Source organism: Ambystoma mexicanum, chromosome 3q (assembly GCF_040938575.1).
Source record: "Ambystoma mexicanum isolate Mex_15411 chromosome 3q, UKY_AmexF1_1, whole genome shotgun sequence".
Classification (NCBI taxonomy): domain Eukaryota; kingdom Metazoa; phylum Chordata; class Amphibia; order Caudata; family Ambystomatidae; genus Ambystoma; species Ambystoma mexicanum.
In genome coordinates, this window is record NC_090926.1 from 676,194,777 (window position 1) to 676,211,811 (window position 17,035).

General features: G+C 46.0%; 1 protein-coding gene across 1 annotated transcript in view; it reads right to left on the reverse strand.

Moving 5' to 3' along the window:
• The window catches only part of USP43 (ubiquitin specific peptidase 43), a 1,531,566-nt gene that overhangs the window by 590,397 nt on the left and 924,134 nt on the right, over positions 1-17,035 (reverse strand). Inside the window, exon 6 of the mRNA XM_069654572.1 lies at positions 10,568-10,715. Within this exon, the coding sequence (XP_069510673.1) occupies positions 10,568-10,715 (148 nt within the window). The remainder of the gene's footprint in view (positions 1-10,567; positions 10,716-17,035) is intronic.

Sequence of the window (17,035 nt, forward strand, 5' to 3'; positions counted from 1 at the left end):
GAGTCGCACTTGTATAATGTGCCTTATTGAGGTAGATATACGGTTGGCGCTTGCCGCTCTATCTTCTACTAAGCATTACAAACAGTATCAATGTTTTAGCATCTTGCGTTCCAAGCCTTTTTGCACACGTTTAACAGGACGGTTGCTTCCATCTTGTCTCGTAGCACTGTTTCCTCACGTTGTAACATTGTCTCCCCTCTGTGTCTCTCCCATTCATTTTCGTAGTTACTCACACTGGCGTGTTATCTTCGATAGCTACCTTTATTCATTCACGAGTCTGTTCAGGCCCTTGTGTCATTTCCACTGGCCTTCCATTAAGGCGTTTGGGGTCTCTTCGTGGACCGTGTGTAGGTACTCCTCATTTCTTATCAGCAGCTGGTATGGCTGTCTAATAGGATACCATGCTGCCCAGGGTTGTCTGGTTATGGGTGCTTCAACCGGTATGGATCTTCTGATGTATACTGGGCAGAGTCCCAGTGAAGCTCTTTGTAGGTTCATTTGCTCTTCATACGTCATATACCTTGGCGAGTACGCTCCTCGTACCTCAAGACAAGAGGAAGGGGTGCAGCCCATGTCTGGGACCTTCTCTACACAGGGATTCAGGGTAAGGGTGCCTTCTTTTTATATCATGAACTTGGAGAAGAAAGAACTGCAGTACATCTACATTGTAAGGGCAGGAGTCCCCTGGGCCCTCGACTTGCGTCCTGCATCCGGCTGCGTTCTACACAACACAGAACGAAGGGGCACGCCTTGCCCATCCATCTGCAGCTTCACGTAAGCACTGCCATCACCTAAGCTTACCCCGCGCTCATATCCTAACACGCTCTGCAAGCGTTTATCTGAATTTCACGAGCACATCCCGACAATTCTAAAATGGCCGGCATATTCGCTTGATCTCACTGGAGATCGACGTGCCTTCAAAACGAGCTGTTGATTGGCTCATGCCTAATATTTACTAGGGCTTTTTGGCTAGATACTAATGTGAAGTATCTACTTTCGGATAAGTACTCCATGGATGCACTTTAGGTACTCTATGACTAAGGCATCACAATTAGAGATACCCAACAAAGAAAGTCTCTATTTACACGTCTTGTGTGGTTGTGTTTATTCTACTAAAACTGTATACTGGATGTATTTAAAAGTATACAATTATTTACAAATTTGTATGCACAATAGGAGCTTGATATAATCTGTGTTTTTCGCCCTGTTGCAGCTATCCGGCTAATAGCATTCAGTACCTTACATTGCAAACATTTGTCATTGTTCTGTTACATGCGAGTTTTTATATGTCAACTTTATACAAGTTGGTTTTAATATTTGTATGAGTTTTATTAAAATTGCATTATTAATCACATTTTCAAAAGAAGTCAGGTTGTATTTTCCTTAGACTTCGATTTTGTACTGTCTTTCAATTACTTTTGAGTGTGATCTTTTTAGCAATCCAGCAAAGTTAATGTCCACACCATTCTATGTACGGGAGCTTTAATTTAGTTTTTAATATTTACTAACACCTCCCAAACCGGAGGCGGAAGCCGGCCGCTTTGTAGAAGGGCCGCGTCTCAAAGGGCCTGTCTGCGGCTGTCCACGGCAGGACACACCCAGCACCTATCCCTGGATTTCTGAAATCGCGTAAGTAGCCGAGCTACGTTTGGAATACATCTATTAACACTGTAACTGCATCACATTAAGGCAGCACCCATCTGTTGTTCTAGCATGCTGTTCCCTGCAGACCTCTTAATACTGTGATCGCCATAGAACTCAATGTAGCATATTCCGCCGATGCAGCTACAGTCCTGAAGCTTTATTGTTGGACTCCCTTGTTCGACAACTCATGGGAGTCTGCAATCTGACTTACCCCGGCATAACTGTCTATTCATATGCCAGCCATCTGGCAACTATCTGACACTGTAGCACGTCAAGATTGCCTCAACGTGTACCACTTCAGTCTCTTTCCTATGTAAGTTAATATACTTGTAAGCTCACTACCTATACTGCATTGACTGAGCCATTGTTATGACCTCATTGTCAGGTATTTGACAGTGCCACCCATCCCAGTCCACACCACCAGTCATTGTCCAGGTCAGACCCCATAATCGGCCGCCCCGTGACCAATTGCGTCAACCAATATCTGAATGACCCTGCTCTCTGGTTGGAACACTTTGCTCGGAAACCTACCCCCAATCAACCTTGCTCTCTCCTGCTCAGAAATTCGAGACTTGGCTCAAGATTCTCATACTTGCAGCAATCGCTCCAAACACACCCTACATACACTACGTCATTCATCTTCACCTACTACCTCCTTGAAACCCACTACCTTAGTAACTAAACTACCACTGATTAAGGGTACTCATCAACGCCAGATCTCTCCCAGCCCACGCATTAGACATTGCTGACCTCATCACAACCCAAGAACTGGACTTTATCGCCATATCCGAAACTTGGCTTCATGCTTCATCCGGACCATCACTCTCCCTGGCCTTACCCCCAGACAACAGCATCACACGATGTGACTGCACTACTCCCCAATCGAGAGGTGTTGGAGTGGCCTTCATCCATAAAAACTCTCTTGGTCTCAGAGTGTCGACCAACCCCAAATGTGACTCAGCTGAACTACTGTCAGTCAAACTACCACTAACGGCCAACCAAACCGCTACCCTTCACCTTATTTACAGACCTCCGGGTCCTGCACCATCCGTTGTTGGAGAAATATCCACCCTCCTCCTTCACAAAACTAAAACCAATTCGCAAATCATCATTTTAGGAGACCTTAATCTGGGTCTTGGCGACCCTAAAGATGCTACTGCATCTGACTTGGAGAATGTTCTAGTCGATTTCAGTTCACTATGCATATTCAAGATCCTACCCACACCAAAGGCAGAACCCTTGAGTGGCTAGCCAGATCAAACTGCAATATCAACGTCCTCTCCAATACTCCTTGTCTTTGGTCCGACCACCACATCATCGCCTTCAATATTGAAGCAGCCCCACGTGCCCAGACTGTGCTAGCCCTGGCCATCCCTACCAGAAATAAAAGGGACATAACCAAGGAAAAACTTCTCCCATTGTTACTCCCATCTCTCAATCCCGCCACATACTCCTGCACCGACCCTACTGCCCTTGCTGACACCTAAAATCACAACATGATTACTGCGATAAATTCTATCGCTCCTATCAAATTTAGGACGTCTAAACCACGGGCACACCTCAACTCTTGGTTTACACCACAGTTGAGAATGCTTCGCAAAGCCAAACAGTGCGCTGAAAATCATTGGAAGAGCTACCCTTCTGATGAGCATAAAGACGGTTTCAACCTCGCCTCCCTCACTTACAAAGATGCCATCATTACAGCCAAAAAAGGAGTCCTTCAATAACCATATCTTACAAGCTGACTCGAATACTAAAGAATTGTTTAAAATTCTGAAAGAACTCGAAATTCCAGTCACCCCCCCTGATACTTGCACCAAAGACAGTAAATGATGCGCCAACATCCAGTCTGCGCTACTGAATAAAATGTCTACCCTACAATCTAAAATTAGAGACAAACAAGAGAGCTTAAAGTTGGACAACTGACCACCTACACTAGGAAGGGTAGCCACCTTAGACTCTTTAAACATCAAGCCATTTGCCTTCTCCCCACTCTCTACTCTTGAAGTTGAAGACATCATCAAGCGGATTAAACCTTCAAACTGCCAAGGCGACCCGTGCCCTGCTCCTATCATCAAGGAATCCGCTCATGACCTGGCCCCATTTATCACAGCCTTCATTAATTCCTTGTTTAAAACAGGTACTGTCCCAGATAATCTGAAAGATGCATGGGTGATCCCATTGCTCAAAAAGCCTTCCCTAGACCCAAGTATACCTACTAATTTCAGACCCATAACTACCGTCCTGTTTTTGCTGAAGATCTTAGGCTGTGCGGCATACTTACTGATTCAGGACTACTTGAAGACCAATGATCTCCTTGGCCTACGGTAATCTGGATTCCGTCCCAGACATGGGACCGAAACGGCTCTGATAGACAACGGGAAACTAGCAATGTTACTTCTTCTTGACCTCTCCGCAGCCTTCGATTTGGTCAATCACCAAATCCTATGCCGACACCTTCAATCCACTGCCTACTTTTATGACTCAGCTGCGGATTGGATCAAATCCTTTCTGAGCAACAGATCTATGAGGGTCTTCTCTCCTTTCGCAGCCGCTGAGCCCGCTCCAATTCACTGCGGAGTGCCCCAAGGATCCTGCGCGTCTCCCACACTTTACAACGTTTTAACTAAACCGCTCTTTGATGTACCTAACTATCTGGGTGTCTCCTATACCAACTATGCTGACGACACCCAGATACTCATCCCCATCACTGGCGATTATCTAGCTGACACCAAGGCCTTGAATGACATTTATCTGGTCATCCAGGCCTGGATGGCCCAACATGAACTATGTCTCAATGACGATGAAACGGAGCTCCTTATCTTGGGCTCATCGCAACGTCTCGGCAAACTAGATCCATCCTACCAGTCCTTCACTATTGACGGAAATAGCATTAAAGTCTCCAAAGACACCAAAACCTTAGGTTTCTACCTTGACGCCACCCTATCCTTGTCTCGGCAAACTAATGCAGTCAGATCAGCTTCTGCCTACACGTGTAAACTTATTGCAGCAGCTAGACTGTTTCTCACTACCTCTAACAGCGTCACCCTTGCAGGAACGCTCATTATGTCCAAAATTGACTACTGTAGTGCCCTCTACCTAGGGACCAGCCAAGTCAACCTGAATAAACGTCAAAACCACGCAAAACAATGCCATCAGGGCAGCCCTAAACATCCCCAGAAACCACCACATTTCCGAATCCAGATTTAATCTTCACTGGCTCTCTGTCAAGCAGAGAATCTCACTGAAAACACTGGCCCTCACGCACAAATGCCTCGCCAACAAGGCCCCCACCCATCTCTGTAACCGGTTGTCTCCCCACTCCTCCATTCAACCTCAAAGAACAGCCCAGACCAACTGTTTAGCCATCCCTAGGTTCAAACTCCAAAGAGCGGGGGGCACAAGCTTCCCCCTCCTAACCTCCAAACTGTGGAACACCCTCCCGGTCTCCATTAGAACTGAAGACTCGTTCAACTCTTTCAAGTTAAAAGCGAAAGCATGGCTTTCGGAGCAGAAGTGAACCTTCTCATCACACAGTTACCTATGAGCTCCGTTCACTGTACAGTGTATGTTTCCCTACGCCTCACTGGCGTTCCTCCTCTGTAACTCTCGTATACATCTCTGTTGCATACCATGCATGTATATCACGTTGCGGTCGATTTTATGTATATAACCTTTCTGTATTTCAGCTGTTTATATAAAATGTATACCTGTACAAGTTGCGGCTGGATGCCCTCGGCCCGGATGGTGCGCATTACAAGTAAACAAAATTACAAATTACAAATTCACTTTGACATTGTTTTTTTTTCCTTTCTAGTTTCTATTGTTGCCTGTAGTTGGGGTGTCATTCTCCAGTGGACTGTGTTCCTGATTGCTGGTTCTTGCTTGGTTTCTTTCCATCTAATTCCTCTGCCAGAGAGTTCAATTTAATAGCTCTGTCAGTGGAATTGGGAGAAAAGCCTACACGGTCTTCGTGGAAGTTTTGTGAACTCTGACAAACAGTGTCATAATGGTTAGAAAGGGTGAGGGGAGTTTCTAGCCGCGGGCGAAACACTAGAAGGCGCCCCCTAACTGGAACACGTTACTCCCAAACTACACCTATGTGTCATGCAACAAAACGGTCCTCAATATCAATAAATCATTGCTAAACCAATGAAGCTGGTTTCATTACAGTGTAATTCAAGTACTTTACAGAAGAAATCTAATGTGAAAACATAGGTTTTGCTACCCAAGTAAATGGTTCTTCTGTCCCCTGCTCTTAGGAAAGGCCTTCCCTGAATGCAGTTTCAAACTGCTGTACTGAAACACTGATGTGATCAGCCTGCCGGGGGTTAACCCCGTAAATGCTGAGCTATATGAATTTCTATGCAAATAGACAAGCATAGTCATCCTCAGCACTTAAGGGGTAAAGGGACCAGGGACCACTGGCCCTGTGTTGCAAGCATTCTTTTTGAACCACCTCACTTTTATTTTGCAAGGGGTAACACCAGGCTAACCATATTCATTATTTTCCAAAAGAAGGTTATCATTCCAAGGTGGACAGTCTGGTACACTCCTATTCTACTCTCTCAAAACCCTCCATGCGAGAGGGAAAGGGTATAAATAGCACCAATGAGTGTTCTTGTTAGCTTTGCATTAAATCACAGAGCATTTCGGAAATATGACAATGATCAGGGATCTCTAAATTTGATAAACAAAACTATGATAAAAAAAAAGGTTGTATGTGTGAATCAGTAAATACATAGCAGACATGGCTCGGTGCGCACATTACTGTTCAAAACACTCACCCTAAGATCAAAATGTTTGTAACCATTAACCATGCATACGCATTCGGACATCTTACGTTTTTGTATTTGAGGATAACATGGCTGCAACACCAGCCACTGAAATGGGGTAGAATGGCTCTTTTGCTTTTTGTTTCTGGAGAATTTTAGATTAGGATGGGCTGGGTCTCAGTCTGAGCATGCCCAGTCGCCAATACAGAAAGAACGGATAACCTATACGAGACACCCAAAAAGAGGGACAAATTTAAAGAAAGAATTGTACTTCTTACAAACGTTAGCCTGGTCAGTAATACACTGATGAAGCATTTTGAACAAAACCGGCTTCTGATAGGTGGTAAAGGGTCCAGAGTTCCTCAGCCGCTACCGCCTCAGCATTGAACAGGGGATATTTCTGCAAAAAAGAACAGGCCCATGCTTCATCTGAAAGAGTTGGCATTAGCATCTTTTATTAATACTTGCCTGCAACTGGTGAAAATCATGGTGTGGCACTGTAGAAATGGTGTTTGGCCTAGTGGAGGTACACTATGAGGGAACTTGTTTGATTGCTTAGTGTGGGGAGAGTATGGAACACTCAGAGCTGCACACACAAACAATTCCAGTGTGCAATTGTATGGACATTGGACACATCGAATTAAAAAAGTCATTGGTGCTGTTACATAGAGGAAAAGCACATAGGCGCCTTAACAAACAGGGTGGTGACTTGGAAAGTGCAGATATCATTGCTGCACACATATCACTGCATTGATTTGCCATGGACTACTGTCTGCCTGGTAGCACAATGGACCCTGCTTTCTTAATCAACGTGCCAAGTCACATTGAGGAGCCATATTCCAGCAGTTGACGTGTTAAGAAAATAAAAAGGAATTTGATGACGAGAGGATGCATTTAGTCTATGTCCCTAAGCAGTCACTAGACCACTTTGGCAAGAAAATGATAGTTAAAACTTCTCAGGCATGCACCATGTGTAACTAAAAAGTAATATACAAAAAAATGTTTTGGTGTGTGGAATAAAAAGACACGAAAATAAAGAGCATAATTATTTTCTGTGTGGCATGTTAATTCTCTTGGTAGAATGCGTAGATCTATCTGGTCTGCTAACTGATGCTTTGTGCTGGCCTCCAGAATGAAAAATTCCCCATGCCCAGTTCTTATCCCTGTGATGTAAAAGCAATGGATTGTTAAATGAGCCATCACTTATAAATTGCCCATTCTTTAAAGGCTATAACACCGGGCACAGGGAAGGGAGTGGGAGCGGAGAGTGTATGAGCCTCATTACGCGGTAGGCGCTAAGGGATTACCGGCACTGTTAAGGGCACCAGTGCCGGTAATCCCTTACCACCCTATTCCGAGGTCCCTTAGCGGGTCCCTTCCTTAACGCCTGGTTTTACCAGGCGTTAAGGAAGGGACCTGTTAAGGGACTTCGGAGCTAATAACGGTACCGCAAATTGCGGTACCGTTATTAGCTCCATCCCCATTCCCATTGAGCCCTATGGGGGCTCGAATGGGAATGGGGACTTACCGGGTCCTGCAAGGTTGGAATGACCCGGTAAGTCCCTATTTCGGGAACCCGGACCCGGAATGTGGTAAGGGGGTAGCCATGGCGCTAATAGCACCATGGCTACCGCCTACCGCATAATGAGGCCCTATGTCTCCAGAGCATCTCAGAAGCTGCGTTCCTAATAGTCAGTCCTTTATTTGAAATAAAGGAATGCTTAACATAGTACAGGCGACAAATTCATAGGCAGCTGTCTGGGATGGACCCTTCCTGCGCTTCCCCCAAGCGCCTTAACCTCTGCTCCCCTGGAAGTGGCAGGTCCTCCAGCGAATGGCCCTTTGGTGAGAGGTGGCATCTCGCAAGTACGGGAACGTGCCTTTTTTGTGCCATGTTCAGGAATTTGACTACACTTTCGTCTCAACGTGTTAATTAAGGTAATAAGCTCTTGTCATGATATTGACAAACATCAAACACCACATAAAAGCAAATACATATTCCAATATTAAACTAACAGCTCTCATAACATATACAATGAATATATTTCAGCTCTGTGTTATAGGGTATATTCAATGTTACCCTCCTCTTTGTTCTAGAATGTTCGTTTTGGTGGAAGACACCACTTTAGACTGCACCCCTTTTTTTTATATAAAACAAGGTTTAGTGTTTTTTATCCACAAGAGATTTGAGATTGATTTTCCAAGTTTCTGGTGAATACTGTATTTAAATGTTCCAGCTACGTAGCTTCGACAATCCTTCTCTAGTTGCTCAATAAAATGCAAGCAATACTTTGGAATGATCTAGAATGCAAGCGTCAAGAGTCGCCCCCACCTGATGGAAAGCCGGAAGTTCAGCCCTTGTTCCTGAAGCCAGAAGTCATGGAAAGTCTTCGGTAGCAATAACTTTCAGACTTTGCCAGAAGCAGCGCAGTTCATAAAAAGGTGGCAGAGGTCAAAGAAAGGCTTCACTATCGAGCATCGGCTAAAGCATGCTTAGCTCCATTGGGTTGGGAGACGAGACATTGGGATATCATGGATAACACATGGGAAGAGCTTAGTCAGACAAAGGAGCAAGGAAAAAATTCAAAACATCCTCATGTGCCTGGCATGTACGTTTGCCCAATTACTAGGGGTGTGCAATGTTGCTGGACTTCACCTATGCATACTTCATGACATTGTGCACGAAACACTGCAAACTCCACAAAGTAGCCACGGTTTTTGCAGGTGCCGGTAAGTACCTGCAAACTGGGCTTTAAGGGTATTTATGGAGCTGTATGTTATTGGAGAACGAAAACCAGTAATCTGCTTGACATTTAATTCGCTAAATGAATGGAGCGGACAAAAAAAAGTTACTGGCTCCAAAGCTTGTGGAAACTCCCAGGATACCTTGCACCTTTGTTTAGATGCGAAGTCAGAAACTTGGCACAGTGTCGCTGGAAGCAAAACACCTTCACACACGCTTTCCATTGATGCATGTGGGTTTGTAAAGCCTTCCAGGTCTACACACCGTAAATGTCCTGCTTTTGTTTATATAGCGCTTAATAGCGTGGCATGTCGGTTTCGATGTGCTCCAAATTTGGTCGAGTCCGGTTAAGAACTTGCACTACTTCACCCCATGTTCGTCACATCTCCATGGCCATCTATGAAATACGCTGGGTGATGGCTGTGTGTTACCGCAATGAGAACACACAAATCTGCATTAACATCACAAAGAACCTTAACAGGCAGGTGGCCAAAGTATTTCTAAGATCAAATTCTCGAATATAACTTGAGGAAGACCTATGGATCCTCCCATCAAAAACAAAGTATTGCATCCTGGAATTATAAGCTTCTCATTTGGTGTCAGACCTGTCGCTCTCCAAGGCCCTAATCTTCCAAATGCTGAGAAAGACACTTACTGGGAAAACTGAAAACTAACCTTATATAGTGAGTTGCCACCATCCTTTATTCCACCAAGTCCCTGGAGAAGCTTCCTGGAATATTATTCCTCTATACACTAGGCAATCAAACACCACACCTCTGGGCCAGCCTCTTACCTCTAGTCTCAGCACATACCTACAGGTATCATGCACATCTGGATTGCATTGTTTTCCTATATGAAGCAACATTGACACCTTACTCATTTCTCCACACTGCTACCATTGATTGCCATGGCAAAGGTTTGCAAAACCTCACTGTTTCCATACCGCGCAAAAATACTTATTGAGGGCTCGACAAAATAATACATTTATGACATGCAAAAGAAATATCGGTTTGAAAAGAGGGCAGGACACTCGATAAGGGTTTGGGGAGTGGGAAATTATCACTGCGTAATGACCGTTTGTGATGCAAGAAACCTTTGTAACAACTGTTTTAGGCCAGGCTGCTACTCGTACCAAGCCATCTCCCCGGCTCTGTGCAGTCCGGTACTTCATGTACACTATCATATTTCCAACCTACTCCCGATACCACCATCCACTGAAATACTAAAGTTGGGATCAGCAGTATCCACATATCAGCTTGACAGACATGGCACAAGCGGTTAATGGCTCTGTCAGGAGTCGTCATCATCAGACAGACAGGCTTTACAAGCCAGAATCACCCAACGCTTGCCGCCATTCCATTTCACACAAAGTTACATCATGGTAGGAGAGAGAAGCATTGGCTACCTGATAGACGGGTCGGGGCTCCTCCTTTGACCGAAGCTGGCAAAGCCTGAAATGCATATACGATATCACCCTCGGCGATGGCGTTCAGATCCTCGTCATCAAAAAAGGACCGTTGGAAACCACTTGGATACACCTCTGCCAGGATCACCTATAATGAGGAAAAAGAAGGTGACATCAAACACTGCATTTTGGTTGCAGGCCCCCTGATGTCAAATATGATGGCTCACTTGCATGCACACTATCTTCTCTTGGTTTATCACTCATACCCCAACCGTTGGCTCAAGGCAAGTATTGGGCTATTTACATTGGAAGCAACATCTGGCAAGTGTGCAGACATTTCACACACTAATAATGTCCAGCTAAGGTTTGGCTTGGTCATAGGCACACTGCTGGCTGACTTGGTTGGACCCTATCCAATCAAATTAAGTCTTTGCACTACCTTTTAAATATAAACAGTGAGAAGTCAGATATGAGAGTCCAACACAAGGTATTCATATTCCCAAATAAAGACATTTTTAAAACAAAAATGGTTTGGGAAACTGCCTAACTGGCTCTATTCTAAGAGGCGTTTCCCTATCTAAAAATCACAACCAGGGATCAGTCTACGTCAGGAGGTCAGTAACTGAAAAGCCATCCCTGTGTCCAAAATGTCCTATCCTGACCCTTATACTAAACCAAAACAACAAAGGGTGCAAGGCGATGTCTTTTTTTCTTGATGTTAGCAAAAGTGTTCCAAAACTAAAATGCAATAATGACTCCAACAAAAATGTTCTCCAAGGTAGAGGCACTTGGATCCAGATGGAGGCAGGGGGCTCCCATCCCCTGGTTTCTTTAAATAGGATTGCAAAAGGTCCACTTTAATTAACATTTCCCTTGTTTCTTCACTGGACTCACAAAGTTCACAAGATTTGCAACAGCCTTTCTGTAAGATTTTCTTTTAAATCAGCAGACTGCCTAGTGTACTCCCCTGCCATGAATCTTCACTCAATTTCAACCACCTGGTATACTCACCTGCCAGGCTTTCTTTTATAGTTCCTTCAACCTGCCCAGCTAACTATCACCCAATCTCTATCACTCCCTTCCTGGGCAGGCTCCGGGAGAAACTGGCCATCTCCCAGCTTAATCTCCATGCTGAATATGTTGGTAGTCTTCATGACCATCAGTCTGGCTTCAGAGCTGCCAGAAGCACGGAAACTGCTCTCCTGAACATCCGTGTGGACCTGCTCTCAAACCTTGACTCTAACACCCCTTGTGTTCTCATTTTGCTCGACCTCTCTTCTGCCTTTGACACTGTCAACCACACCATCCTGCTCACCCGTCTCTGTGATTACCTGGGTATCACTGGTCAAGCTCTGGCGTGGCTGACCTCCTTCCTCTCCAATCGACCCTCCCAGGTCCAACTGGGTTCTTCCTCTCTGACATCTTTTTTCTCTACCTGTGGTGTCCCCCAGGGATCCAACATCTCCCCCTGGCTGTTCAACCAGTATCTGGCACTTCTTGCTCACTGCATCGCCGCTCTCTGTCCCAAATTTGTGCTATGCGGATGATACCCAGCTCATTTTCAGGCTACCCTCTGCCTCCTCTTCTCCTTCCCTCATCTCGGACTGTCTTTCTGCTATCCAGGAATGGTGTGCCACCAACGACCTCTGCCTTAATGCCAGTAAGACTGAGATTCTACTTATCGGCACACCCACTCCTCCTTCCCTGCAGCTCTCTGGCCAGCCTCCCCTGGCCCTCTTCCTGCTCCTACCTGCAAGGCAAAAAACCTTGGGGTCATCTTCAACTCCACACTCTCTTTCTCTCCTCACATATCTGATGTCTCTAAGAAGTCACATTACCAGCTACACCTCCTCAGAGGTATCCTTCCTTTCCTCTCCATCCCCCAGAAGCTCACTGTCTCCAGAGCCCTGGTTCTCTCAAAGCTGGACTACTGTAACACCCTCTATCTAAATCTTCCTGCCTCTACTCTCCGCCCTTTGCAACTCATCCAGAACAGGACTGCGAGACTTGACCTTGGCCTCAAGCCCAGGGACCGTATCTCTCCAGGACTGAAATCACTACACTGGCTCCCAGTGGCTCTGAGGATTAAGTTCAAAACCCTCTGCATTGTCCACAAGGCCTTCTGGGGCCTTGGGCCAAAATACCTTCAACTCTCTCTTCCTAAATATCTTCCATCTCGAGCTCTATGCTCATCCACCTCCAACTACCTCAGGGTCAGCCGCTTCTCCAAGCAACGAGCTGGGGGTAGATCTCTCTCCGCAGCAGGGGCCTCCCTCTGGAACAGCCTTCCTGCCTCCCTGAAACTTGAGGAGAACCATCTCCAGTTCCGGAAGTACCTCAAAACCTTCCTCTTTTCCTCCGCTTTCTCTCCCTCTCTCCCCTGCTAAAATCACTGAACCTGCACTGAATCTGCAACTGGGCCACTCACCGATCTCGGTCCTTGGCTCAGCCACTCTTCCCTGCACTTCCTACATGCACTACGGGACTGTCTCTGTATCCTACAGCCCCTTCTCCCGGCACTTACCTTGCACTTGCCACCAGTTGGCCCTATTATTTATCTTGTATTCTACTAACCATGTACTGCACTTTCCCCTCTCCCCTTCCCCTTGCACTTTTCCCAGTCCCCCTACCCTTGCACTTGCGCGATCTGAATGACACCTGGCCTAGTAGGATCGTTGTCTGTCTCCCCTTGTTCCCCCCCTGCCTCGTCGCACCTTGAAACACTTGTGTATAGGCGCGTTACAAATGCCATATCATATCATAATCAATCTCCATTACCTGGTATACTCGCATGCCAGGATTTATTTTATAGTTCCTTTCAGATTCCCTGGTATACTCTCCTGCCAGGAGGAATCATTACATATTTTCAACTGCCTGGTATACTTTCTGCCAGGGCTTCTCTTATATGATTCTCAGTTCCTTGGTTATAAAAAAAAATGGCATATACCATGAGGTACTTGGTGCATTTGCCTATGGTAGAACTTGCTCAATCTTCTCCGGTCCCACTGGCATCTTATACACCTGTATTGCATTGAAGTCTCTCTTGGTATGGTGTCTTATCTGCATACAAACATTCTTCTTATTGGGTGTTGTGTTAATGTTTTGTCTTGACTGCATTCAAATATTCTTCTTATGCTCTTTACATCGTTAACAAGCTCATATTTATTAAATGTGGGTTGTCACACTTGTCGGAATGCCCCGGGGTGCACAGGTGCTTTGGGCAGACTCACTGGTCTCTTCCCATGTGTCTGACTGTCTGCACCTTTATGTAACAGATTCTTTGTTCGCTTTCCACCTTAGAGTCAGCGGAGGTCTCTCCAGCGGTCTGTGCAGCTACGTGGTCACACACTGGTTTCGTCACTTGGTCTGAACTGACTAGCGCTGCTTCCATGAGCAGTCCAACAGCCAGGAACTTCTGCACAGCTCCTCGTGTCTCCACAGCTTTTCCTGCTCATCTGCGGCATGCCTCCTTCTGTCCTGGTAACCTCTGTGTCTCATGTTCGTGAGGCTATGCCTGGAGTTTTTTGTCCTCTCTTACACTGCTCAGCCTCTTAGTGTGGTCACCATCTTTAACTGTTCTGCACTCTGTAGGCTTTGAAAAATAACTAGCCTGAACGTTGTACTTTGGGGAATCTGCCACTTTGCACAAACTCTCTCACCCTCCTCATCTCAGTACCGGAGTGATTATGGGGGTTGGAGTCCCCATATGCAGGGCTTTAAGTGGGCCGGGGCCTGCCGGGGCTGAGCCCCGGCAGGCTCCGAAATTTCGTTTTGAGGCGGGGCCCTGCCGGGGCCCACTAATCTCCCCGGGCAGCCCCGGCCACTACACGAAAAGGTATTTTTTTCTACAGCCCGAAGCTCTCGCTCGAGTGCGAGAGCTTCAGGCTTCAGAAAGAAATGCCTTTCAGCTATAATGGTGGCGCCGCACCTGCGAGGCATCCCTTTAATCAAGGGATGCACGTGGGCCGGCGCCACCATTATGGAGAAACGTGAGGCCGCTGGAAGCAGATGCCTTGCTTTCTAAATACTGAAGCTCCCGCGGATTCGCGGGAGTGTCAGTCTTTAGGAAAAAGGCCTCTGCTTCCAGTGGCCTCACCCTTTCAGCCTTAATGGTGACGCTGCCCCTCCCCAGCTGGCAGGGGCAGCACCACCATTAAGGCTGAATAGGCGAGGCGCTGTCCCCTGCCAGGCAAGCCTATACAAAATAAATGCAGAGATCAGCACCCTCTCCCCATTAGGGGAGAGGGTGCTAATCTCTACAAAAGGCTGCCTGGCAGGGGTGCCAGTAGCCCATTGAGCCGGGGCTCGTCAAGGGGGCGTGGCCTAACGGCCCATCAAGACCCCGTTGTTAGGCCACGCCCCCTCGATGAGCCCCGGCTCGATTTGTAGTGCCACTTAAGGCACTGCCCATATGTCATTGGTCTTCTATTTCTCAAAATGTTTTTTCTCAGGATGTTTACAATAAGGCACATTAGAAACAGAAGGTAGCATGTATGAGCTGTGGGTGTTCGGGCCACATGTGGGGGCCTGACTTGAATACTGTAAAGACAACTTTTCTTGATTTCCTCTAAAAGGTGGAACCATTAAATGACAATATGCCATTAACGTAGTGGGTTTCAAAGAGTCTTCCTTAGGGGAAAAAAGGGGGAATTCTGTGCTTCATCCAATGAAGTCAAACTATCTCCCCAGCAGTCGCCCCCTCCCATAAAATCCTCCCTCATGAAGCCACCCCCCATGGTCAGGATCAGATAGCGGCTGCCTTCACCTGGTAACATGGGTGGAGATCCCATCTGGGGAATCTGTGAGGACTGCACTGGATTCATCAGAATACATAAGAGATAGTGCAGGTGTGTATATATCCTTGTAGATCTCCAGATAAATCGCATCTTGAAAGCTGCATAATGGTTGATATATATAGTTTGAGCTAATCTCTGCACACCAACCTTCGCTAAGTTGCTTCAAGATTCCATAGAGCATAATGTGCAGCTTAGGTTTGGCTGCGTCAGCTCATAGTGAGGCTTGGAGAAGGATTGGCCTTGCTATGCACACCCTTACTGCGTGATCATATCAGAAAACTGCTTACGAGTCCACTTGGCATGCAGAGCCTCATTAGGTTCACCTATGTCACATGCAGTCTGACAGCCCGTCAGGCGCAAGAAGGTAGCCCAAATGTGGATGTGCATCGAAGCTCCAGCGATCAGTTGTACCCTTAAATTCTTACTAAGATTTGGGTGAGACACTTGCATCTGGACGTAGGGCTCAGAATAGACCCGTTCACACACTCAGACTTCCAGATAATAGTGGACTCTCTCTTTTCCATCCTTATGTCTTTTCACATTTTGGTTCAGTCATATACACCTTGACCTCCAACCAAAGTTTAACCAATCAAAAGTACACGGTCCCGACCAAGCTTTCATGAACACCTTGAAATCTGGCTACAGTTCCAGTCAATTACATCCAAAGTGGCGCTCTCCTTAGGGTTTACCGCTGAGATTCATTTCCAGTGCACCCAGGAAGTTGTTATGCTAAGCTCGACTGAGACTTCCACCCCAACTTCGGACTATAGTTCTGACCAGTAAAACACACTTTGGGCCGTCTTGGAGCAATTCGGTTACATGCACCATGCACCCTCGTCAAGGATTGACTCGGACACATGCACTATGATGTAAAGCTGTGTTCAGTTACAAACACCCAGATGTCAGGTTAACTATAGCTTGACCAATCGCATCCAGAAGACTAGATAACTCTGTATTCGTCATGGAAACTGGATGTCTAGCTACGTTTCAGCTTGGGGACACTGTGTAGCCATGTCGTAGACTCGGATATTTTTTCTTAATGAAACTCTACTAGTCTAAAAGCAACAACTGCAGGCCTCCATTACGTTTTGTGACCAAACCTGCAGTTGTCCATGCTGACATTCAGACACTTTTGGACTGAGGCATGAAGGACAGCCCATAAACGTGCATTTGAATGATTCTGGTGTCTGCCGTTCCTAAACTTAAAGTTAGTTTTCAAGTCTACTCTATAATCCCAAGGTTATCCTTTTATAGTAAAATGACATCTGATTTGTGTATACATGTCCTTTCCGTTTGAATGTGTTTTGGATATAGAAAGCCAGACTCGCCTGTACGGAGAAAAGAACAGGCTTGTGATGGGACCTGGGAACAGGGCAAGTGTAAGCACACACAAAGTTCTGTTTTCTGCACATGGCGTCTCCGCAGCGTCTAGAACTGACTTTTTTTAACCACTGCATCGAGCAAGATTTTAAAACCTAGCAAACGCCTCCATAGTTGTTCCATAGGACCTCTGAATACGATTTCTGGATCATGTCATGTGTCTCATGGCCTCAGTCTAGTACTGTTTTCCAGGGTGAAAGTTTAGTTTTGATCTAGTAATAAGGACTTCTCGGTTCCTGTGGAAGTGGGGGAGGGGCAGATATGACCTATTGAAGATCTAGCCACTTTGTGT